Below are 27,126 nucleotides of genomic sequence, written 5' to 3' on the forward strand. Positions count from 1 at the left end.
AGGAAGGAAGGAAGGAAGGAAGGAAGGAAGGAAGGAAGGCAGGCAGGCAAGCTGGTTACAACACACATTTTGCCAAAATGTTGACGGTTAGGTGCAGGTGAGCAAGGGGCTAATTAAACTAGGAAAAGACAAGGTTACAGGCAGGCATGTCTGACAAGACTGAAGGTCATATAGCATGTAGGAGATTGAATGGGCCCTTAAGGTTTTCCAAATCAGTGAGCACAACCAGGAGAATCCACAGAAGTTCAAAATAAAAGAAAAAAATGGAAAGGAAGAAATGTGGTAAAATGATAGGCTTCCCAAGGCCTTGGGGTTCATGACACCCAGAAGTAAATACAAGGCTGCTGGTCTTTCTGGGGACAGCTGGGACAGTACAACCATCCTCAATATGGAAAGGACTAGACTGCTGGACCCACTAAAGCAGGACGCTGCAAACAAAATATATTCAATTCAAGATATAATCAGAGGACTGTTTTTACAATGTACTAGGAAAATAACCACATCGGGCCAGGGAGGGGCAATTACCAGAGCTACTGGTTTCTTGTGGCCTCACGGCCTCATAAAACCTTTAATCTAATGATCATTTCCTCTTCTCCTCCTTATGCCAGCAGAACAGTCCCATCTATACAGACCCAAGTTCCAGGCAGATGATAAATTTAACTTGAGAATATTAAAGCAGTTAATACAGATGTTTTTTGTGTTAATTTTTTTTAAATTTATTAATGAAAAACACACAGAGAGAGAGAGAGAGGCAGAGACACAGGCAGAGGGAGAAGCAGGCTCCATGCAGGGAGCCCGATATGGGACTCGATCCCAGGACTCCAGGATCACGCCCTGAGCCAAAGGCAGGCAGGCGCTCAACCACTGAGCCACTTAGGCGTCCCTGTGTTAATTTTTTACAAAGCACACAGGCTAGACCTCCTTGTTGTTTAGACCTTTTTGGACATGTGAATAACAAAAGGGAAAATAAGTCTTCACCTTTGGAAAACCACACAGAAATGAAATAATTTTCACGTAAGCTCAATGATACTAGTTTGAGATAAACGTGAGTGAGAATTATGTTAAATGGCATGGACTTGTGGTTTGATTCGGGAGTGAACTGAAGCAGCACATATTCTAATCATCTCTCTGACATGAAATAGCCATTGGGGGTGGGTGGAGAGGAACTCAACCAAAGGGTCCATGTTCTCATTTTTTGTAAAATAAGGAAATCACTAAGGCTACTTTCATATAAAACTGAGAATAAAGACAACATAAAAATATTAAGGGCAGAACCAGCAAATCTGTTCAGGGGAGGGTAAGTGAATATATTTTTTTAATCAAAGAATACATTTCATTTTTATCTATATTTTTTCATTTTACATAAATTCACAAAACAATTCCTCCTTTACGATTATGTGTAAGATACATGTTTATTGTAGATTAACTACAAGAGATATTTAAGCAAGCAGAAGGTATGTGTATTTAGTAAGTCAAGACAATGCAGAATATGAATGGCAAAAACTGGAGAGCTAACTACATAAAGGGACAGATGAAATCATTTTGATACCAAGTAGCCAGAAAGAAAGTACAAGGATTTGCAAGCCAGACACTCAAAGAGAAAATATCCAAGAGAGTTGAAAGAATGGGAGAATGGAGGCAAGAGAGTAGAGAGAACTCTGCAGAATAGTGTGTTTGCTAACATGCCTCCTAAATTAATGAATGTCATAGGGCAATGAGAGACAGGAAGGGCTAAGCAAAGTCCATTTTGTCCAGAACATGGAAATGGCAGAGCTGGAACCAATAGGTCGTGGAGGAAAGCAGTGGAAGAATGGCCGCAAAAAGTGATCCGAAGGCAACTGGGAAGGCCTTGACTGCCAACTTAGGGAGCTGGACATCACCGGCAGGTTAGTCATTATTATCTTTGGTGGCTCATGGGACTCTGGTGGCCACAAGTTACACGGCATTCCAAGGGGCATGTACCCACTGAACTCAAGGCCTTCAAGTTTAAAAAAAAAAAAAAAAAAACACAGGGCAGCCCCAGTGGTGCAGCAGTTTAGCACCACTTGCAGCCCGGGGTGTGATCCTGGAGACCCGGGATCGAGTCCCACGTTGGGATCCCTGCATGGAGCCTACTTCTCCCTCTGCCTTTGTCTCTGCCTCTCTCTCTCTCTAATGAATAAGTAAAATTTAACAAAACAAAACAAAACAGAAAACCCTATGGAGAACTACTAAAAGCTTCTGGGACAAGCAGCACTCTCAGGAAGTGCTGCATCAGGGAGACAAACAGGGTGGTGTTTTGTAGATATAGTGACTGTCAAGCAGGGGGACCTGATGAAGAGCCACTAGTGACTGTCAAGCAGGGGGACCTGATGAAGAGCCACTGTAAAAACTCAGAGCTGCAATGATCTGGGTCAGAAATTAGGGTGCCCAAAGGAGGAAGGGGGAGGAAAGGCACACATAAGAGCCATTAGCAGGATAAACTGGATCTGAGGCAGAGGAGAAAGGTGATAGAATAGGTTCTGACTCTAAGTGACAGCGAAATCTCTAACATCAGGAATTGAAACGGAGACTTGACAGTTTCAAGTGGCAGCAGCATATCCGGTCAGAGAGCAGAGTAAAAGATACACTTTTAAACCACAAAACACCTTGCATTGTTTAACTTTTCACAACTATGACTTAATTTCAATCTCTCAACAATCACAAACCTCTTCAGAGCCCATGGCCTTCCTTGAAATCCCCACTCAGTACCATGTACCTCATGAGCACTCAAATATTTTTGGAATGCGTAGAAAAACAGCTCCCCTGAGGCAGAGGCCTAATTACACTTTATTCCTTTCCTGTCCAGACTCTGTAATAAAAAACAATGTCTGCCCTTTAGGACTGCAGTAAGACATATAAATTTGTCTAAAATATTACAGGGGTGTGGTAAACCGACTAACTTATAGGATGCCGGGGCTGAAGCCAAATCTACTCCAAGGAGATTCCACATTAGCATCACACCCCCAAGGCTGGAGGAAAATGGGCCATGACCAAAGCAGCAATCTTGATGAGACAGTTCCGGAAGCATCTTAGGAATCCAGGAGAGGCAGAAAAGGCTGGCAGGGAGCAGACGTGGAGTGAGCTCTGTTCTTAGAAGTACCAGCAAGATTTCCAGCCAATAAACATAATGTGCTGTAACCCAGTCTATCATCAACATATGAAAGCATTGTGGCAATTAAATGATTAAAGTAGCAAAAGATCAGCTAGGTGTTTAACTGTGCTGTTGAAATCAAGTCAATCCCACCTATATAAAATTATTTTAAAGCTTTCATGACTACTCCTGATTTTCCTCTGCTGAATACCATGTCTGGCTTACACCTCCTACTTTCCAAATCTGGCCTCTAATCATGTATAAAATCAAAAGCTTTTCCTTACCAGATGAAGACAGGCCTAAATCTAGTTTCTATACTCCTTTATCATCGCATGGTTGTGTAAAAGCACAAAGGTCAAAAGGGAATTTAGCTCCATCTTTTGATTTATCACAAAGAAAAGTCTTGTCACAGGGGTTCTGTTTGCTCCCATGTTAGGCAGAGATTAGATCTCTTCATGTGATAACTGAAGTCCTATAGTTATGGTACTACCATAATCACTACCTCAAACACAGGATAAATGTGACAAGACATTTATAATTAGGGTCTTTTGGTTATGCCCTCCTGCTTCTTGGCATTTGTTTGTAAAGGAACCACCTTTACTGTAAGGGTTTCAAGCAGCCCTGGTTTGTGCCGTGGACCAGAGGGCCAACATAAGGAATTTGTCAATTAGGTTTGTGTGTGTGTGTGTGTTGTTTTTTTCTTTTTGTCAATTAGGTTAACATGAGATTGAAAATGGGCAAATGAAACCTTCAGATCCACACACTCTTTATTCTTTGGACCCAAAGGGCCCAATTCTCTTTTATTACAGGAGAAGGAGATGAGGCTCAGAGAAGTTAAGTGAAAGGCAATGCTGGAAGGAGATCCAACTGAGGCCTGAAGGTCTCTGCTTGAAACCCCAGTCAACATCCTGACCTAATACCCACTGTAGTTATATGGAAGGGTAACAGGAGAACTTGATGAAAAAAAAAAGGTAAAAAAAAAAAGTCTTAGAAATCACATAATACACACATATATATTTTATCCCACTTTGGGCAAAGACAGAATTCTAAGGAAAAAAAAAATCTGACTAGTTACCTATCAGACTGGCAAAAAATCGAGGCTGTGAGGAAACAGGCACTCTCATATATTGTTGGTGGAAATGTAAAAATAGTATATATAATCCCTATAGAGGGAATATAGTAACAGCTAGAAAAAGCATATATACCTTTAAACCAAATCCAATTTTCATGGAATCTAACCCAAAGGTCACCAGCAAAAATATAAAATGTCTCATATATAGGATGATATTGTGCCTTTATCAATAATAGCAAAAGACTAGAAACAACCCAAAAGTGCATCAATGGCTATAAAAAGAATGGAGGAAGAAGCAATCTCTAGGATATACTGTTCAGAGAAAAAAAAAATCAAGGTATGGAATAGTATAAATAATATGATATCTCTTCTGTAATAGCTATAGGTGGGGAATATATACACATATGTATATATACATACTTATATAGATTTGTATGTATTTGCTTATCTTGGCAAAATAAACACAGGAAGAATAGACTTCTCTGAATGTATCTTGTTTATCATTTTGACTTTGGAAATATGTTTTACATATTCAAAAAACAGTGGTAAATAAAAATCACTATGACTTGAACACATAATAAAATAATCTAATTATATATCAAACTGATAATGATGAGAGAAAATAATTATTTCAAGTGATCTCAGAAAACGATTTTTTTCTTTTGTTCTAAGGACAAATAAAGCAGCAAAGAAATCCTAAACTACATGCAATAAACTGAGTAGTTATACTGGTGTTATTTTGAAACTCTATGTATTGCAGGATAATGAAAATAAGTTAATTAAATTATTGTCTATAGGAGTCAAGATTTTCAGCATATGTGAATGATATTCAGGTATAAAATGAAAAGTTAAAAACCATGTAATGTTAAATTTGAATTAAAAGTACTAACATGGGGACACTGGGGTGGCTCAGTGGTTGAGTGTCTGCCTTCGGCTCAGGGCATGATCCCGGATCTGGGGATAGAGTCCCGCACTGGGCTCCTTACCGGGAGCCTGTTTCTCCCTCTGCCTGTGTCTCTGCCTCTCTCTCTGAGTCTCTCATGAATGAATAAATAAAATCTTAAAAAAAAAAAAAAAAAAAGTACTAACATGGACTCATGATTTTTCTTCTTAGAAGAACATACTTCCTGGCTCTGTCCACTGTAAAGGCTTAGAAGCAACAACACCCCAGCAGAAATGGATGCACCCAGCAATCAGATCTTGGTTTTTAAATCCATTTCCCACTGAAAGGAACCATGGCCAGTTGGCCTTGAGGACTGACTGGTGAACCAGAGATCCTCTCAGTGGGAAATTTCAAAAGCAATCTGAGGAACAGCAGATTCCAAGTCTGGGACAGAAAAAACACACAGAGAGGTCTGGGACATCTTGATGTTGCCAGTAAGTGAGGAAACTACCAGAGAATAATATCAAAAGGACATAGAAGCCAGTCTAGACAGGCTCCCATAAACCAAAGAAAGAACATCTGATCATAAAAAGGGTAATAACATGTAATTGATTAAAATTCAAGAGAGAAGAAAAGAAAACTTCTCTGGATACCCTGGAAGTAACTCAGGCACTAATATCTTGCCCTGAAGATTAAAAGAAAAAAAATTAAATATGTACAGTGCTTTTCCTATGTGATCTATATTTCAAGGTTACTAAATAACTCTAGAGGGTAAGTTCATCTTTATAAAAACATTTCATCTCATCAAATGTAGATGTAACGATGGAACTGGAAAATCACCGTTTTGTACTTTCTACTGAAATGTTTACTTCAGGCTAAGATCATAATGGATAAAATCCCCAGATAAAAGGCTGGCAGAGAACTCTGCAACTGGAGGGACCAGGCTGCTGTTATCTGAACCCACTGGTCATCATGGCATCACGAAAGACAGAAGAGTCATATACTGTGTGTCTCTTGATATGAGTTCACAGTATCACTTAAGAGATACCCTTGCCAAAAAGGCAGAACCAGAATCTAGGCAAGCTTCGAGTACAGACTTTCATTTTTCAAAATAACGGAGAAAGAGAAATGAAGTCAGGTTTTCTGACTCTCAGCCAGTGAATAAATCTTTCCACTATAACACTCCTTACCTCTCTGATCCCTTGAACCAAACAAAACCTAAAATTTTAACTCCAGTGTTCAAAGAGCACCCGACTTTCTCTCTCTAAAGCATTCAGAAATGCCCTTAATTTAAAATCTGTCGGCAACTTTAAGAATCCTGCAATATCCAGTATAAACAGTGGCGCTCCTGTATCTGAAAGACCGCATGCAAACTTTATTTAAATGACTGGGTAACAGCAGAACTTAAAGGAATCTTATGAATAAATCCTTTGGTAAAGTGAGTGGCCTAAGTTCCAAATTTATTTCTGCTCTTCAGATGTTTACTTTCAGCAGCCTGCCCTTGCCAAGTGTTAAAATGGCTGTAGTTTTCTAAGGAAAGGTCAAGGCAACCTCTAGCTGCCAGACTGACAGACAACACCAATGTGAAAGGTTGAGGGTATAATCACCTCAATGACTGAGCGCTGGAGAGCAGGTCTTCCTCCTCAAGGCCAATGATACTTGAGGTACCAGATGGTTTCATTTTTCAACTGTGGTCCAAAGAGAGGGTTGAGTTGGGCCAGAATTGCAATCAGCCAACTAAGAGAATGAATGGGGGAGGAAAAGCAACAATACAAAGTGTGAACTCATGTTGGAACAGGACCATTTTCAATCAGGGTGAAAATGGGTGCTTTAGTAACATTTAAATCCTTCCATACCCTTAAGTTCATAAAACACACGGTGCTAATGGGAGCGTATCTTATAACCCATGTTTCACAAAGCACACCCTGCTTTCGTTTCAATTCGTAGTGACAAAACAGTGACAAAGCAGTGACACTTCATCAGTTGTCTTTACTCTCATTATCTTAATTCCAAAGTATCCAAGATTTCCTGCATTCATGTGAATCTTTATCTCAGAATATCTTTACCTAATCTCAATTTAGCATCATCACAACTTTCAAGCTCAGGAAGAATGGGTGTTACTTTATCTTCTCCAAATGCTAAGGCCCACAACTGACAGGACACACCCATTTTTAATGGCAGAGCCAAGGTTAAATTTCAGCCCATCATCTTCCAATTAGGCTGTAACAGGTGAGTTCCCCTTCTCTAATCACCATCACTGCTAAAATATGTAACATATCTTTTGGCCTCAGTGGAGCTGAACCAAACAGGTATTTAATTCCCCTAGCTTACTTGAGAATCTAAGCAACAGTGCATTCCTCTGTACTATCCCCATGCTAATTGTGGAGGAAGTACAGTGGTGTTACATACTACCTCAAGGTTAGAAGTTAAAAAGCACACGGTCGAAATTGTCTTTTAAAATTTTCTTCTACAGCTTGCAAAGTTCTGAATAAATGGCTTTGTTTCTGATACAGCGATACATATATCTAGCAAAGTCTGAGAATCACTAAGCTTAAGACCAAAGCAAAGAACAAAAAAGAAGATAATACACAAATGTCTAGGTATTCAAACTATTCCATGTTTTACTTACTAAACAAATATTTAATGAGCACCTACTAGGTTCCAGCCCCAAGGATACAGAGGAGAAAATGAAATGTCACTACCTTCACAAAGCTTACATAACATAATGTCAGGCAAGAAATAAAGTAGGATGAAGGAATAGAGAATGATGGAGGTAGCCAGGGACGGCCTCTCTAAGGAAGTAACATTTGAGAGAGACCAGAATGAAGTAGAATATACACTGCTTTTCACTTTCCTATAATACATACAAAGTGATTAGAAAATCTCTCTCTCATTTTGCAGGGATAGGATATGGTAGACAAGCCCAGCCTCCACTGACTAATCTGGGAGAATGGATTTTAGTAACATAATCTGATGCAGCTAGCCTCTCTGCGTGGAATAGAGGTTACTGCTTTCCAAGGAAAAGGAGAGAGATTGCTACAGGAGACTCCTCCTAAAATTTTAGCACTTTAAATTCCCCTGTGAGAGGGGAACTAGCCCAACTCAACCAGCCTGCTATTTGGGTCTACCCCTTTCCTTTCAGTTGCTGTCATTTTTAAAACTCTTCCAAAGGATCAAAAAGCCAATTCTGGGCAGCCCCGGTGGCGCAGCGGTTTAGCGCTGCCTGCAGCCCAGGGTGTGATCCTGGAGACCCTGGATCGAATCCCGCGTCAGGCTCTCTGCACAAAGCCTGCTTCTCCCTCTGCCTGTGTCTCTGCCTCTCATTCTCTCTCTGTGTCTCTGCCTCTCATTCTCTGTGTCTCTATAAATGGATAAATAAAATCTTTTTTTTTTTTGATAAATAAAATCTTAAAAAAAAAAAAAAGCCAATTCTGATCACCAACGACAAGACCAGACTGCTGGAGAATCTGCCAGCACTGCACCCGAAGCTCACACCTACCTACCGAAACAAATGTACCCGCCCTGCCACCCCACCCCACTGAAGGTGGTTTTGTGACAGGAAACATGATACCTGAGGAAATCAGGCCAAAACAGATACCCCAGGCTGACTCACTTTATACAAAAGCTAATTCAGATGAGATGCTCTGATCTGTCCTTAGAATGAGAGAGTATTAAACAACAAACAAAATACCAAGACTTGTAGTTGAGGTCACATCTATCTGTCGCTGCAAAACAAAGAAAGGATAGCACAGGCAGCCACACTGAAAAGCTCTGTGACTGCAGTGAACATTAATGGTGCAGAGCTAAGAGTCATGGAAAATTCCACTCAGACCCAGGACTTCCCCAAACCCAGCAGGCAATAGAGGCTGACTGTAAAAACAGTCGTTCATCCTTTCGTAAAAGACTGAAATCACTGGCCAATGCTTAGAAGGATAGATAAAAAAAATATGCTAGTACCGAAACTGGTCTGGCTCTTTTTCCATCAAAAATGTATGGAGCATAAAATAAAAGCACAATCTCCCAGCACTTTGTATGACGTTGTATCAGTGCTTCTCAATCCTGGCTGCACGTTATCATCATCTAGGGAGCTTTAAAAAATACGGATGCTCTACTTCATATACAATCGTTCTTTTAATTCTCCCACAACACAGTTAAGGAGACCGAGGCAGAGAGGCTAAATGGTTTGCCTGGGGTCCCAATACTAATGAGGTGGTAGTATTTCCTGAACCAGAAATCAGGTTAGACTAACGTCCCCCTTACAAAAGTTATCTTCTGAAATATTTTTTTAATGAACATTTCAGAAGACATCCATCTAACTAAATCTAATCTCTCTGGAAGTTAAGGAAATAAAGAATCCGTCTGGTGACTGTTAATGAAGTCCATCACAAGCCTTTGTTACCTGAGGTAAAGAAAAAATATCCTAAGTCAAGAACGAAGTCCACTTTGCTTGTTCAGATCAGGATTCAGAAACTCCCTAAAATTTAATTTTATATACTACTCTTAATGTTTCAAATCAAGTAAAACATCTCACTTAAAACAAACCAAAAAACCAAACGAAACCAACAGACTACCGTTCAAGAAATTCCTTGGGAAAAAGCCCACATCAGTTCACTTGAGATTTCATGGAGGAATTTCCCCCTCTAACCAGATGAGCTCTGCGCCTGCCCTTCTGACTACTGCCTGACTTAAAATTTCCCTTTAAAGCTGATAAACACAGTGGAAAACTGAAGGAGAAAAAAAATCCACTCAGAATTGATGGAAGTGGGTGGAGGAAGAGATCATATTCCAATGAATCTATTACTTCATGTGTCCAAGAAGAGAACTAAGGGTACCCTTTACACTTGCCCAAACTGTTCCACATGTCTCCATAACCTGAAGGCCAGCCTGATAACCATCTGAAATTATTCAAACTACTGAGGCAGCTATGGTGTGGTAATGTTTCAGAGAACTACAAGGTTGGAATGGACAAGAGATCAAGTCCATGTTCCTCACTTTAATGAAGAAGAAACTAAGTGCTAGGAAGCTTAATACCCTACAGAGAATCAGTGATAAGTGGGCCTGATGAGTCCCATTACATCAGGCTGCTTCCATAGCACCTTAAGGGCAAAACAAATCAAGCAGCCCTGGAGCTCCTAATTAATTCCACAACCATTTACGAATGCCATGCTCCATGTCAGGTTCTGAGGATGCAAAGAGAAACTGGTGAAGGGGCCAACCCTTGAGGGCCTTATGAGCTTGTGAGACACCAAGCGAGGTTAGCAGCAAAGTGTGCTTTAAATAACATACGCATGGGAGCTTTCATTCTACAAACACTCCCTGCCCACTTATCATGAGCTCAGCTCTTGGTTATTTGAATCCTCCAAGCACAAAATACGCCCTCCCCACAAAAAAGGCTGTATCTAGATCTCTCAAATATTGCTTTTTTTTTTTTTTTTTATATGAGAACAGGGAACAAAGGAATGGTTACTTCTTGGTGACGCACAGATCAAGTGGCTGTTTGGCTTCCTGTTGGAAGGGTAAGTACACCTAGGACTTCTTTTTTTATCCACTGTCCCTCCAGTGAGGGCCACGATAGGAGTGATCTCTATCAGTGGGTTCCTGAAGAAAGCAGAGATGTAGGGGAGCAACTTGGCTTATTTATACTGAGATGACCTCTGTCATATTCCCTTATCTCAATCAAATGACACAAATTCTTTCAAAGGCAGCAATGTTATTAGAACTACAAAATATGGCCTTCACCAATGGATGAATGGATGAATAAAGAGATTTTATGTATATATATCTTTATGTATATATATTCCAACAATATTGGAATAATTATTATTAATATTTAATACTAATAATTATTATTAATTCCAATAATATTGGGATATTATTCAGCCATAAAAAAGAATGAGAGCTTGCCAGTTGTGAATGGACCTCGAGTTCATTATGCTAAGTGAAATGAGTCAGGGAAAGATAAGTGCTATATGATCTCTCTTATAAGTTTTATACATAAAAAAACAAGCTCATAGACAACAGAGAACAGACTGGTGGTTGCCAGAGGCAGGGTGTAGGTGATGGAAGAGATGGACAAATTGTGTGTTTTTGTTTTAGTTTAAATAATCTGAATTTTAAAAACGAAAGCTTTTATTACTGTAGAGAGGAAGTAAAAAAATATCAGATTCAGTATTAGGCAAGATTGGATTTCATATCCAGCTACACCAAGTATTAGTGGAGTGACTCCAGGAAAGTGACCCCTTACAAACTAAGGGGCAGTTTCCCCTTTTGTAAAATGAAGATAATAACCTCGGTCTTAAGATGTTACGAATTAAACAGATAATACATGAAAGTGCTCTGTGTAGTAGCTGACAACTAGATGCTCAATAAATACTAGTTATTTCTTCTCTGTGAGACAGCCACAGAATGAAATACAACCTATTTACTTTACAAAGGAGTTTCTCATGTAACACTGGGTCATTCGCCTTTCCACCTCTCCTCTCCGCCCTCAGCACTCTGTGGTAGGCAGAATTCTAAGAGGTTCCCCCAAGATTCCCATCTCCTGGTGTACACACCCTGTCTAAACCCAGGATGGTGAGTATGATGGGATAGTCACTCCCGAGATTAGATTGTGTTAGGCTCTACTGTTGGCTTTAAGGGAAATTATCCTGAGTGACCTGACCTAATCAGGTGAGCTCTTAAAAGGGATGGGACTCTCCCTAATAAAAGACGTTTGGAGTGTATGTATCACATGTATTTATTGCCAATCAGCTCTGAAGACACTCTTTAATACATGCTCTCTGTAATAAGCAAATGAATTGCTTTCTCTCCTTTACAGTGAACATGACGTTCAGCTTTTTTAGTAGAGGGAGCTGGAGGGACATTGAGGGCATGGGCTGGAAGTTGGTGGAGTTAGTGTGAGAATATTCTGTGGAGCCTGTACATACTCAGGCCTGGAACACAGTCACACTTTGATCTGGTAACCTCAGCCTGGAAAAAACCTTTCTGCAGTCCTCCTGACAAGGAAACCAGAACCCTTGCAAGGCCTACATGCTCTGAAGGCCTCCCACTTGTACTGGCACAGGGAATCCTGCCACAGACTGCCCACTCTCCCACCTGTACTCTAGCGGGTAGCCCATTGCTTGCCCACCAACTCCAGACCAACTCCAGCCTGGCCAAGCCAATGAATTTCTCTCTGCTATCTGATGCGCTGAACCACATTTTCTCCAACAAAGTCTGATTGCCTTCCAACTTTTGTCTTTCCTCGGGTACTCTCCCTCAGCCCTAGGGTACCATAGTTTCCTTATATCTCATAGTCAGTCTTGTGTTGTAGTTAATAGTAATTATGTTAAACTTCCCCTGTTCAACCTACTGTGTGGTTTCTATCTCCTAACTGAACCCAGATTATTACAGGATGAGAAAGATTTGACACAAAGAGGGGATATTCTCTTTTGTTGGCTTTGAAGATGCAAGGGCCACATGGCAAAGAATGTGACCTCCAGGAGCTGAAAGCAGTCACCAACTAACAGCCAGTAAGGAAAAGGGACCTCAGTCTGACAACCAATTCAAAGGAACTGAATTCTGCCACAGTCACAGGAGCTTAGAAAAGGGCACCATGCTCCAGATGAGAAGGCACAAACTCATTTCCATTAATGTTGTCCCAACCCTCTCTCTAGTTGGGCCCTTTCACTACCATAGGAATATGCCCTATTTTTGTCAGCTCTACACTTGAAATAAACTGAAATAAAGTTTCTTTTCTCGGGATCCCTGGGTGGCACAGCGGTTTGGCGCCTGCCTTTGGCCCAGGGCGTGATCCTGGAGACCCGGGATCAAGTCCCACGTCGGGCTCCTGGTGCATGGAGGCTGCTTCTCCCTCTGCCTGTGTCTCTGCCTCTCTCTCTCTCTCTCTCTCTCTGTGTGTGACTATCATAAATAAATTTAAATTTTTTTAAAAAAATAAATAAAGTTTCTTTTCTCCATACTTTCTATACCAGGATTTCCAGTTCAAAGTCTGTAACAACTCCCTATCTCCCAAATCATAAAGGAAAATATTATAAAGTCAAAGTAAGAAAAGTTTACTTTTTCATATAGCAAATGAGAATATCCTGGGCCTACATTTCTCTCCCAATATAAACAGTCAAGATAGCCAACTATTCTAAACATATCCAAGATAGACATGTAAGCAGTTCTCAGACAAAAAACTTTGAAGTGAAGGGGAGTACCTAGAGAGGAAAATGAAGTGATTATAGGTTTGCTTTCTACACCTTGAGAGTACAGGCTAAACCAGATGAACTTTTACTTTCAGACACTCCCAGGGAATGGGAAACAGTAGACAAAGCCCAAGGCCCACTTAAGGTAGAGCATCTAATATAAATTTCATGCTCCATCTGCCGAAAGCTGAGGTGCCAAAGGGCTATGACTCAAAAAAGGATAAATCGGAACTCCTGAGAGAAGAATGATATGAAAATCTAGTTGATTTTCCTATCAATTTATATTTGAGATAGTTTCTCAAAATATAAACATCAAGAAGGAAGGAGAAAAACACTGCCACTGAAAATTAGCCTATATGAAAGTTTATAAGCATACTACATGGTTTTAAAAAAAACCACATAACAAAAAATTTTACTTAATTTGACTCCACACTGGTGATGACCCCTGGCACTTGGCAGAAGCAATGTAAATCTTTTCCAGAAAAGACCACTTTCATAGTAGGCCTCAAAAAAGTCACACACATGAAATTATGAGAAAATGAATAGATGGCAATCATGCATTATTAAATGCATATGGCACCATTGAGTAAGGGGACCAAGGAGAGCAAAGAGTTGATACAGAACTGCAAGGACTTCAGATACTGGAATGACCAGATATGGACTAGAAATAAACTATCTACTATGTTTCAAGAAATAAATTTGAAACACGTACAGGGAATAATGGGAAAGGGATGGAAGGAAGGAAATCAAAACTGTAAAAGCAGCAAAAAGAAGACCTACAGAAATGAAAACTATAAACCTGAAAATAAAGTCAAGTGGTTAAGTTCTGCTCTGGTAAAGCAGAGTGGCTTATACTCATTCTATAGACAGTAATTATAAACTGAACAAAATGTGAAAAATAACTATTTGATAGTACTAAAGAATGTTCAAAAATGGTAGAAACTGGAGAGGATTCAATCCTTAAAGAAAAAAGTCACACCAGGATGCCTGGGTGGCTCAATTTGTTAAGCTTCTGACTCTTGATTTCAACTCAGGTCATGATCTCAGGGTCCTGGGATGAAGTCCTGTGTTGGGCTCTGCACTGGGTGTGGAGTCTGCTTGAGATTTTCTCCCCCTCCCCTGCACACCACTTGTGCACGCATGCATGCTCTGTCTCTGGAAGAAAGAAAAGGAAAGAAGCCACCACAATACCTTTATACAGCATTTCTCCTGAAAACACTGTTCAGTCCAGGTGTAGGGCAAGATAATTGAAGCTCCAGCAAAAAGCTGCAGCATTATTGGCTTGGGTATCAAAACATGAAGTTTAGAGCTGCCAGAGCAGCTGGAAATTAAAAGGTGAGATCTAAAAAGGGAGGTGCCACAAAGGGGAGCCCCAAAGTCTGTGTATAAATTTGCCTTCACCTTGGCTGATCCCTAAACAGTGCATGCTCCAGGAAAATGCCAAGGACTGGAAAACACCAGGAAGTCTGAAAGGATAGAGGGGAAATTTCAGCTGCTGCCTACTACCAGAAGAAAGAGTATTCAGAGTCTGAAGTTAGAAGGACTTGCTAAACACCTCATATTTTCCATTGAAATACCAGAACCAGAAGGGGAACACTAAAGGAGAATTCATTCTAATCTAAACACAAAACTGACATAGATCTGCCCCAACAAAGTATAAAACCAACCCTCCCCAAGTTTAAGGTGATCAATTAATAATTTAACTGTTACAACAAAATTTGGCCCTTTCTCAGAGGAACAAAGTAGAATCCAGAGTCTGTCATCTACAATATCCAGTATTTAGTAAAAAATAGTCATCCCCCAAAAAACTAAGAAACATAATCAACAGTCAAGAACAAAGAAATCAACAGAATTCCAAACCATCCAAAATAATACAGATGTTGTCATTAAAAGATAATGACTTTATAGCAGCTATTATAAATCTATTTAAAGCCTAAAAGAAAAACTGGCTGTAAAGAATGAACAGATCGGGAATGTCAAAACATAAATTAAAACTACAAAAAAGAACCAAATGGTAATTCTAGAACTAAAAGTATAATATATGAACTAAAACTCTTTGGATGGGCTTACCAGCAGTTTGGAGATAGCAGAAAAAACAGTCAATGAACCTAAAGACAGACCAACAGAAACTATCCAATCTGAAGAAATAAGAGAAAAATATTGAGGAAAAAAATCAGTCAAACATAGGTGCAGCTGGAGTCTCAGGAGAAAAAGAATACAGCAGGAAAAAAAAAAAAAAACCCAGAAAACACATAGGTTGAAATTTTCTCTAATTTGATAGAAAGTATAAACTTACAGATTCAAATAGCTCAGCAAACTCCAATCAGAATAAACTCAAAGAAAATTACACCTACACACATGGTCAAACTGCTGAAAACCAAAGATAAGGAGAAAACATCCAGGGGAAAAAGAATGCGTGAGGAGGAACAATTATTCAAATTACAGCTGAGTTCTCTGCAGAAACAATGGAGGCCAGAAGACAATGGAAGTCTGTAAAGTCAGCTAAAAGAAAAAGAAATCCTGTCAACTCAGAATTCTACATCCAGAAAAACTATCCTTCAAAAAATGAGCATGAAATAAAGACATTATCAGGTAAATGAAAGATTAGTGAATTTGTTATCAGCATACCTGTCCCACAAGAAATACTACAGGAAGTTCTTCAGACTAAAGGGGTACCAGATAGAAACTCAGACTAAGGGGATTTCAGAAACTCAAATCTTCAAAAATAAGGAATTCTAGAAAGGGTAAATACGTAGGGCAGCCCGGGTGGCTCAACGGTTTAGTGCGGCCTTCAGTCCAGGGCGTGATTCTGGAGACCCAGGATCGAGGTGCCACATCGGGCTCCCTACGTGGAGCCTGCTTCTCCTTCTGCCTGTGTCTCTGCCCCTTTCTCTCTCTCTCTCTCTGTGTCTCTCATGAATAAATAAATAAAATCTTTAAAAAAAAAAGGGTAAATATGTGGGCAAATATAAAAAACTTTTTTTCTTAATTTCTTTATAAGGCATAGGATCCTCTAAAGTAAAAATTGTAACTCTGTGGTGTCTTGCAACATACACAGATGTAAAATATAACTATAGCACAAATGATGCAGAGTAAAAGGAATTCTATTGTTGCAAACTTGTATTTTATTTGAAATGGTTCAGTATTAACTAGTTACTCTATGAAAAGTTAACAATGCATATTGTAATTTCTAGAGCAACACTAAAAAGAAAAATATTGAAAGTAGAGCAAAAATGCCCTTAGCAAAATTAAAACAGAATATTAAAAATATTCCATTAACATAAAGCATAAAGAGAGCACAGGACGTAATGAGCCCTGAATGTTATGTAAGACTGATGAATCACTGAACTCTACCTCTGAAAAATAATACACTATATTTTAATTAATTGAATTCATTTTTTAAAGATTTTATTTATTTATTTATTTATTTATTTATTTATTTATTTATTTATTCATGAAAGATACATGGAGAGAGGCAGAAACATAAGCAGAAGAAGAAGCAGGCTCCTTCAGGGAGCCCAATGCAGGACTCAATCCCAGGACCCTGGGGTCACAACCCAAGCCAAACGCAGACGCTCAACCACTGAGCCACCCAGGCATCCCTGTTAATTAACTGAATTTAAGTTAAAAAAATAAAGCATAAAAGAACAGAGGAACAACAACAACAAAAAAATAAAACAGATGAGAGAAATAGAAAGCAATTAACAAAATAGTGGACCCAAATCTAGCTATGTCAATACTTACATTAATTTTATATGATATATGAAATATCCAAGTAAAAGGCAAAAGCAGGGACGCCTGGGTGGTTCAGTGGTTGAGTGTTTGCCTTTGGTGTGATCCTGGGTCCAGGGATCAAGTCCCATATCGGGCTCCCAGTGAGGAGAAGCCTGCTTCTCCCTCTGGCTCTCTCTGTGTGTCTCTCATGAATAAATAAAATCTTAAACAACAACAAAAAAGATTTGAACTACCCTGACCTGACATTTATAAAACACACCACACTCAGGTGTGAGGTTTAAATTCAACCTCAATTTAAAACAATTGCAAAATATATACAATCTTTTGAAGTGTACATAAAACGATCATCATGATAAACCATTATGCTGGGCCATAAGACAGGCCCCAATTGCAAAACACTGAAATCTTACAGAGTATATCTTCTGATAAGATATCTAGAAAAGCACCAAATATTTAAAAATGAAAAATACAGTGTCATCAAAATTTGTAGGCTGTGGCTAAAGCAATGCTTAAAGTGAATTTTATTGCATTAACTGCTTACATCTAAAAGAGAACAAAGTTTTAAAATCATTTAAGTCTCCACTTTAAGTTAGAGAAAGAGCAAATGAAACCCAAATTCAGGAGAAGGAAGGAAATAAATTAAAAAAAAATCTAAATGAATGGAAATATATACTATGTTCAGGATCAGAAGACTCAGTATTGTTAAAATGTCAGTTCTCTCCAAATTGATATAGATTCATCACAATGCCAACTAAAATCAACAGGCTTTTTGGGGGTAGAAACTGACAAGATGATTCTAAAATGTATATGGCTATTTTAAATAGCCAAATAATCTTAAAGGACAAACATGGAAGACTTCGACTTCTTGACTTCAATATATAACTAAATATTTGAGAGAGTATGGTATTGTGATAAGACTAGATAAAGAGATTAAACAGAAGAGATTATCCAGAAACCGACTCATACATATACGGTCAAGTCATTTTGAACAAAGATGCCAAAGCAATTTAATGGAGAAAAGAAAATCTTTCCAACCAATGACGCAGCAACAAATGAATATTCATAGCATGAAAACAAATCAACAACAATAAAAAAACAAAGCTTGAACCCACCATTCTAGTGCATGTGATCTTTGGAAGCAGTCATGTCTAACTGCTAAAACATCTCTAAGTGCCAACCTAACTGTGGAAAACCTTCAGGTCCAAATCCTCACCCAACAGCAGAAACTGTAAGAACTTAGTTCAACAGATGTCATCTTTGTTTGCCTCATCCCCGCCCCCCCCCAAAACCTCCCAGGACCATCTATTTATGACCCAATTCCATCCCCAGACTGCTCTGCTCATTTCACTACTTGACCCAACTTCTATTCTTCCCTTTCCTTCACCTTCTCACGGTGTTCTCTGTAACTTCCTCAATGATTCCCCCACTCACTTACATACTTCCTTCTATTCACACACTTCCCATTGCCTTCAGCTTCCCTCTGAGACTCTCTCAAGCAGAAGTTACTCTAATTCCAGATAGCCCAGGCTTTGGCAATGGGGTTAACTTCTTTGCTCCCCTGTGCTGCCTCTAGACAATTCTCTCTCACTCTTGTGAAAACCTGACGTCTCCTTTGGGGTGCATGACGGCATATTTTACCACCTTCTTATCCCCTCATACACCTTGTGGGAGTTGCCTTCATTTTTTTATTTTTTTAAGATTTATTTATTTGAGGGGGAAGGGGCAGAGGAGAGAATCTCAAGCAGACTCCCTGCTAAAAGTGAAGCCTGACCCTGAGGATCATGACCTGAGTTGAAACCAAGAGTTAGGGGCAGCCTGGGTGGCTCAGCGGTTTAGTGCTGCCTTCAGCCCAGGGTGTGATCCTGGACACCCAGGATCAAGTCCCACATCAGGCTCCCTGCATGGAGCCTGCTTCTCCCTCTGCCTGTGTGTCTCTGCCTCTCTGTGTGTGTGTGTGGGTCTCACATAAATAAATACAATCTTAAAAAAAAAAAAAAAAAAGAAAACTAGAGTTAGCTGCTCAACTGACTGAACCACCCAAATGCCCCCATCATATGGGAGTTCTAAGCTGAAAGGATTAAAAGCAGAAGGACTTTATATTTCAGGAACAAATGTAATTTGAGTTACCCACTGTTTTCCATTATTGACACCACCACTTCCTTTTATTAGCAGACATCACCAAATGAGATAGGAGACACAAAAAAAACCCCACCAATCTGTGGAGAGACAGAGACAGACACTCCATCTATAAAAATACATTTTCTGAAGGAGCTTCAAAGCTAGAGGTGAAGACAGACACTAACAGCTAACTAAGAGAAGGCCAAATAAAACACAGGCTTCCAGGCACCTGAGTGGTTCAGTCCGTTTAACATCTGCCTTCAGCTCAGGTCAGGATCTCCGGGCCCTGGGATCGAGTCTCGTATCAGGCTCCTTGCTCAGCAAGGAGTCTGCTTCTCCCTCTACTTCCCCCACCTCCCACTTGTGCTCTCTCAAATAAATAAAATCTTTAAAAAAACAAGACAAAACATATGCTTCCTCTGACCAAAGATGGAACGATCTGAACATCAACAAGGACAGGGGATCTCTGGGTGGCTCAGCGGTGTAGCGCCTGCCTTTGGCCTGGGGCGTGATCCCAGAGTTCCGGAATCGAGTTCCGCATTGGGCTCCCTGCATGGAGCCTGCTTCTCCCTCTGCCTGTGTCTCTGCCCTTCTCTCTCTCTCTCTCTCTGTGTCTCTCATGAATAAATAAACAAATAAAATCTTTTAAAAATAAATAAACAAGGACATGAATTATACTGGATTGAAATACATAAAATATGTCTAAATATATCAGATCATAATGATATCAACACAAAACAAAAAATCATTGTTTACCCTTAGAAGGTGCTATGAAACCCAATTCATTATTTTGAAAACTGGTAAGAAAAGAGAAAACCACACATAGAACCTAGCTTCCCTTTATGAACAATTTTCAGTTATCTGAAACTGTTGACAAAATAAATATTTATGTATTCTAGCTAATAAATTACAAATACAGAACATTGTCAATTATGCCACAACATAATTGAGATATTATGTACCCCTAATGAAGCATCAATACCATTTATGAAACAGACTTACCAAAAAAATTCAACCTGAATGTGATCTAACCCCTAAATGATGACCAACTTAGAAGAAACATAGAACAAAGAAGAATGTGTTAATCCCATGGGTATGCAATTAACAAGTACCTCTCTCTGAAGAACTATGGGACAAACAACCAGTTTTTTTCTATTAAAATGTGCAAGAAGAAAAAAAGAAAAATGGAAATGAAACTCATAAAGAGGGACTAGAGAGGCACAACCACCAGCTGCAATGTGTGGTCTTGATAAGCATCTTCATTCTAACTGTAAAATAAACAATGAGGCAACTAGGGGAATTTAAATATATTTGATGATATAAAGGAATTAACTTTCTGTGTGATAACAGTATTGTAGTTAGACATTGAGAAAGAAAGATCATCTTTTAGATATATGCACTGAAATACTTAGAGATAAATTCAAAATAATCTGGGGTAGAGTTGGAGTGTGTGGAGATGAAACAGGATTGGCCATGAGTTGGTTAATTCTTGAAGGTGAGTGAAAGGTAGGTGGACAAATGAAGATGTGTTGTACTATGCCCTCAATTTTATAAATAGCATATAGCAGCTTTTAAAAAGTTAAAAAACAGAAGGTTAAAAAAAACAAACAAACAGAAAATATGCTATAGTAAAGGCCATCCAGCTTGTGGCTACTTGGCTGGAAACCAAAGTGGAAAACCTTGGGAGGTGATCACATCATGTACCCAAACTGGCTCTAGAGCCAGGACCAAAGGCTGGGCTTAGCTGTGGATCTCTGCACACCCTTCTTGGACAAGTCGGGCAAAGTTCCTGTAAGCTGTGTAGGTCCTTATACGATGGGCAGTATTAGGAGGCTGGAGGGGTGGGTGATGGGTACTTGTTTAGGGTCACAGAATAGGGGCCCATGGGAACAAGTAGATAAGGGAACCACTTTGGGAAGTGACTGAGGCTTCTCTGGCTGTGTTTACTCTCTGTCTCCCTTCACTAAAGAGGGCAGGGGAATATGTCCATCTTACTTGTTCACTGCTATTTATCCAGTGTTTGGCACAAAGTAGGCTCTAAATAAATATGTTGAGGGCAGCCCCGGGTGGCTCAGTGGTTTAGCACCTGCCTTCAGCCCAGGGCCTGATCCTTGAGACCCAGGATCAAGTCCCTGCATGGAGCCTGCTTCTCCCTCTGCCTGTGTCTCTGCCTCTCTCTCATTCTGTGTCTCTCATGAATGAATAAATAAAATCTTTAATTAAATAAGTAAGTTGAGTGAATGAACTCTAATAAGAGTCAATAAAATACATGCTACAATAGCCTTGTAAGCAAACTGTGCTTGTAAGCAACTCACACTACTCTCAATTAAAATATTTTAACAGATCAACGACAGTATTACTTTACATTTTTTTGTTGTCTGTTACAAGTTCTCACACACAGCATCTCAATTAAAACCTCACAAAACCATACTACCATGTAATCAGGCCACATACTATTTAGACTAGAAGAACAAAGGACTCCTGACTTTTGGTCAATATTTCTTTTTCTGTATCACTCTGCTAGTAAGATTTACAATTAGTCAAGTGCTAAATAAAGATAAAGCATGTTTTCCAAGAAGCAATTGTATCTTCACGATACTACACTAAATTTCTAATTTAGCCTGAAAATATAAGTTTTGTAACTCTGGGTAAGCTACATTATAATTCAACATTAAAAACTAACCTAAGACCAAGAGAACAGTAAAGCTAATAGGACTCTATGCTTAAGGAACAAAAGTGACCTTGTGCTTCAAAGAGGGAACCAGATGTATAACATTCAGACATTCCTCTGCTGAACTATTAACACAAACTGGTTGTACTGGCAGAGATCCTGATTTTTCAGTGTTCAAACAAGTTACACCCCATGAATCTAACCTTAAACCAGAACAAACTGGAAAGAGAAAAAAACTGCTATAAACCAAAGGCAATTTAAAAGTCCATGAACGTATTTCAAAATGTGACTTTGCTTAGGAAATCCAGTTTGGGTGTGATTTATTTCAAGAGGCATTTTCAAAAAAATATACTTACTAATGCTAAACAGTGAAGTTTTTTTTGAACTTCAAAGTTGTCTTTGAATTTCAAATTTATTACAGAATCCCATCCCTTTGTGGAATAAAGTATTTGGAATTTGAATTCAATTCATTCACCCACATTCCAGCAGATATTTCACTAAATAGGATATATGATCAGGTTTCAAAGAAACAAAAGAAAAAAAAAAGAACTTCATAAAGTCTATACTACACAGATCATCTCCCTATATGATGACTTCCAGAAACACTTAATGTTGGAACACTGTGTGTTACCTTTATTAATACACTGATGACAGTATTGATCCACTGTCAACAGAGAAGTCACCGGCATGTCTGCTACAAAGGAAAAAATCTAGACAGTGAGAGGTAAAGACTCACAGATGCTTCTCAACTAGAATCACTAAGACTCAAAGAGACAGAGTTTCCCATCATGTCCAGTTATTCATTTTATACCTGATTGGAAAGGTTTCTTGTTTGTTTTCAAGAAAATATTATGAAAATCAAGCAAATTTCAAAGACAGTGGGAGACCAGAAAGTCAAAAAACATTTCTGCCCCATCTTAATCTCAAGTCATTCTTTGGTGTAGTAATTTTCTCATTTTTAAGACCCTACCACCAACCTTGCTGCTCAGGCAGCAGAGATCTTCAAAGCAATAAAAACAAAGGCCTTTTCAATCACAAGATCACTCCTTGGCTCTTGGACTGAAAAAGAGCTCCCTTGGGATTCCTATAGGAGATTCAGTGGAATAGACTGAAGCTCAATTGCTCTTACTAAAATGAGAAATTGGGAACCCTGGGTGGTGCAACGGTTTGGCGCCTGCCTTTGGCCCAGGGCGCGATCCTGGAGACCCAGGATCGAATCCCATGTCGGGCTCCCGGTGCATGGAGCCTGCTTCTCCCTCTGCCTATGTCTCTGACTCTCTCTCTCTCTCTGTGACTATCATAAATAAATAAAAATTAAAACAAACTAAAATGAGAAATTTTTGAGGATGTATGTACTACTTCTTTACTCTTTAAGGCCAAACACAGCTAGTATTAAGAATTCTCTCCATATGCTATGTCAGACTTCCATTCTGGAAGCCGAACTCTATCACCTGAAAAAGTTACCTTTCTAAGTAGAAAAAAACAGTAAACGAGCCAATTGTAGAACATCTAAGCCCTTGTGTTGAGGCAGTCAAACAACACCATCATCACTTAGCACTACACTGTATTCTGATTCAGTTTTAAATGCTTCAAATTGCACACAAACAAGTGACTGAAGGATTGGCCACCTACCTAAAATTCATAGTAATAACTTTTTGTCAGGGGCAGATTTTGATCTATGCCAACAACTAGAATTGGCTCATCCCCACAAACCTCTTAGAAAAACCTTAGCCAGCACCTGGCTGGCTCAGTGGTTGAGCATCTGCCTTCGGCTCAGGTCATGATCCCAGGGTCCTGGGATCGAGTTCTACATCAGGCTCCCCAGAGGGAGCCTGCTTCTCCCTCTGCCTCTGTCTCTCCGTGTCTCTCATGAATACATAAATAAAATCTTAAAAAAAAAAATGGTCTCGGGAAGCTATACAGCTCTCTTTAAGAAAGGAGAACCACTGGTTCTAAACTCTAAAAAGAAATCCATAAAAGGATGAATTTTATGGTATGCAAAATAGATCTCAATAAGAAAGAAAGAAAGAAAGAAAGAAAGAAAGAAAGAAAGAAAGAAAGAAAGAGAAAGAAAGAAAGAAAGAAAGAAAGAAAGAAAGAAAGAAAGAAAGAAAGAAAAAAGAAAGAAAAAGAAAGAAAGAAAGAAAGAAAGAAGAAAGAGGGAGGGAGGGAGGGAGGGAGGGAGGGAGGGAGGAAGGAAGGAAGGAAGGAAGGAAGGAAGGAAGGAAGGAAGGAAGGAAGGGGCCTTTGTATAGTTCGAAGTGGCTATCCTTTCCACAAACTGATTGACACTGTTTTTTTTCTGGGGCTTGACTTGTTCCATTCTTCGGGGAAGGGAAGAATGCAGACAAGAACTGGAAACCTTTACAATAGCTCAACTACAGTTCTGTCATTTCTGATACTCATGAGGATTAAGAACGGTATTCCAAAAATACATGTTGAAGAGTTAATTTACATATCTTAAAATAGTTTTCAACCAACAGTTTGCAAACTATATAACCTATTCTAATGTGTTAATTATCATACATCGATATGGCATATGACTGTTAGAGAAATTGCCTTTTTCATTACAATTCTAGCTCAACTTCTGTTCATCAGATAAATAAAGTCATAATAAAGACTAGCTTTATTAGCTTTACAGTGATATTTAAATGAAATGAGTACACCTAAATTCTTCCCAATAGTAAAATATAAAGTAGTACAAAGGCAATTTCCAGCTAATTATATAAGATTTAAATTTGTGCCAGATAACTTACACTTATATTGCCAGAAAAAGAGAGCATCTGTAGAGTTTTTATGTAAATGTATTGAACACAAAAAAAGTGTGCTCTTTCCCATCTTAGGATACTATTTCTAGATGTTACATAAGGAATAAGCTCAAATGATACAAAACTGTAAAGTTTCACAATAATCATGTTCCACGAATTTATTCTTTAATCACGCACATTATAAATACCAAGAGTAATTTCCTATTACCTTGGGAAAAAAAAAAACAAAACTACTTTTGACATACTTACAAGAGATAGCAGCAAACTGAACAGGTTACCAACATGGTGATGATAACTCTAAAAACAAACAAACAAGCATCATTAGATAACCAGCAAACTAAGCAGACATTGTCGGATGGCTTAAGCCTCCTTCCCAAATTATCAAACTGGTAAGGTCTGTGCACCAAGAAAAGGGAACTGAATCTGCTCAAACACCAACAGACTGCACTCAGAAGTTTAAGTAATTAATATTTGTATTTAAAGGGATATGTAAAAAAAGGGGGGGGGGATATGTATTGAGGCCGCGGCTTAGATAACTAGTCCAAACCCCCTACAAATGAACACAAAAGGCCACACCGACAATTAGTTTTGACACCTAAGAAAACTACCAACTTGGTAGTTTTCTCTGACACTGTACTTGTAAAAATTTAACTTTCTAGGAGCACCTGGATGACTCAGTTGGTAAAGCATGCGACTCTTGATCTTGGGATCGTGAGTTCAAGTCCCACATTGGGGACAGAGATTACTAAAAATAAGCTTTAAAAAAAAGGCAGAACTGCATAGACTTACAATGAAAACGAGATGATTCCTTCAAAAAAATATATGTATATATATAACTTTCCAATGTTGACCTCTCCCCATCTCTATTCCTGTCTGAAAAAAGTTAAACGTGGATCTCTGAGCAGCTGAATCTCAATATTTAAAAAATTGAATTCATGGTATCCTCTCCCCATTTCTCTTTCCAAAGACTCCTCTTCCCAATTTCCTATTCCCCAGAGGAAACTGTCATTTTTCACCTATCTGACCCACTCCTCAAATCTCTCATCATTATGTTCACACCTCCTATGTACCTTTAGTCATCAAACGCTAGCAGATTCAAAACGTTCTTCCTTCCTTTTCATCCTATCACAATCACCTCAGAGTCATCTTTCTAAAATAAACTTTCATCACATCATACTCTGAAGTTGAACACCTTTCAATGCTCTCCATCCTCCATAGGAATAATTTCCAAAGAGGGGGTCTCCACATCCTACAGAGGAAGCAAGACTATCTCCTAGAATGCAAGTAGCAAATATCAGAATTCCTGTCTTTATTTTCAATTCATCCTTTATAAGTTATGTGTGTGCTCATGTACTTTCTGTGGTTAATACTGACACATCCGTTCACTCAGTAGATTTTCAATGAGTATCCAGTATGTACCAGACTCTGGGGAAAAAGTAAACAAAACGGATGAAAACCCCTGCCCTGGTGAAGTTCACAGGATCATAAGGGAAAACAAACGACAACAAACAAGATGAACATTAAACAAAAACTATTTACTTATGTATCATTAGTCTGGCAGGTGGTCAGTAAGTGCTAATGGAGAGGGGAAAAAAGCAAGAAAGGAGGATAAGGGTATACAGGGGTTGGAGGCTATGCTTTCAATTTTAAAGAGGGTAGTCAATTGGGGCACCTGGGTGGCTCAGTCTGTTTATATGACTGCCTTGGGCTCAGGTCATCTTGGGATCCTGGGATGGAGCCCTAAGTCAGGCCCTCTGCTCTGAGGCAAGTCTGCTTCTCCCTCTGCCTCTCCCTCTGTGATCTCTCCCACTCTCACTTTGTCAAAAAACAAAACAAACCAAAACAACCTTCAAAGACAGCAGTCAGGAAAGGACTTGCTGAGGACATGGCAAGTGAGTCCAGACCTCTGGACAGGGGAAAGAGCAAATGCAAAGGCTCTATGGTACCAGCAGTTAAGAGAGGACAGAGGCCAATGTGGCTGAGCAGAGCGAGAGGAGCCTAGTAGTAAGTGAGGTCGGGGAAGGGGAGAATACAGACAAGAATTGGAAACACCTTTAAAACAGTTCAATTGTAGTTCTGCCATTTCTGACGCTCATGAGGATGAAGTGCAATCTCTGAAAGGAAAAGAGAAGCTATTTGGAGGGATATGAGCACAGGACTGACAAAATCTGATTCAGATTCTAAGAGGACCTCTGTAGAGGAGAAACAAACTGGGGGAGGAGAGGCAGAGGGAGAAGCTGTGAAACCAGTCTGGGGGTGGAGTTGGGGGTGTGGACTGCAATACTTCATGGACCAGGCTGGTAGTATTGTAGGTAGTGAGAACTGGACAGACAGACTCTGGATATATTCTGAAGCAACATTCTTCAAAATATCTAACTTATACATTATGCTTATAATACACAAATAAGTATGCACGTGAGTTTGTGCTACAAAACTTTGACAGCTGCATAATAAAAAATGCTTGAAGAGCTACACAATCAAGTCCAGCTCCTTCCTGGTCATCAGTTCCCTCCACTCATCCTCACCACTGTCCACTTTCAAACAGCAAACTTCCACTCCCGAAAGCAGTTGGCCTCAC

The 27,126-nt window shown here is 39.3% G+C and overlaps 1 protein-coding gene and 1 long non-coding RNA gene across 2 annotated transcripts in view; one reads left to right on the forward strand and one right to left on the reverse strand.

Moving 5' to 3' along the window:
* The window catches only part of ATP6V0E1 (ATPase H+ transporting V0 subunit e1), a 31,423-nt gene that overhangs the window by 1,154 nt on the left and 3,143 nt on the right, over nucleotides 1-27,126 (reverse strand). The window contains exons 2-3 of the mRNA XM_072824127.1: nucleotides 24,798-24,845; nucleotides 6,675-6,804 (exon numbers count right to left, since the gene is read on the reverse strand). Coding sequence (XP_072680228.1) covers nucleotides 6,711-6,804; nucleotides 24,798-24,845 — 142 coding nt within the window. The 3' untranslated portion in view covers nucleotides 6,675-6,710. The remainder of the gene's footprint in view (nucleotides 1-6,674; nucleotides 6,805-24,797; nucleotides 24,846-27,126) is intronic.
* LOC140632261 (uncharacterized) lies at nucleotides 839-5,265 on the forward strand. The gene is made up of 2 exons (XR_012029774.1): nucleotides 839-1,886; nucleotides 3,899-5,265. It is a non-coding gene; the product is annotated as an uncharacterized lncRNA (long non-coding RNA).

This window comes from Canis lupus, chromosome 4 (genome assembly GCF_048164855.1).
Source record: "Canis lupus baileyi chromosome 4, mCanLup2.hap1, whole genome shotgun sequence".
NCBI classification, from domain to species: Eukaryota; Metazoa; Chordata; class Mammalia; order Carnivora; family Canidae; genus Canis; species Canis lupus.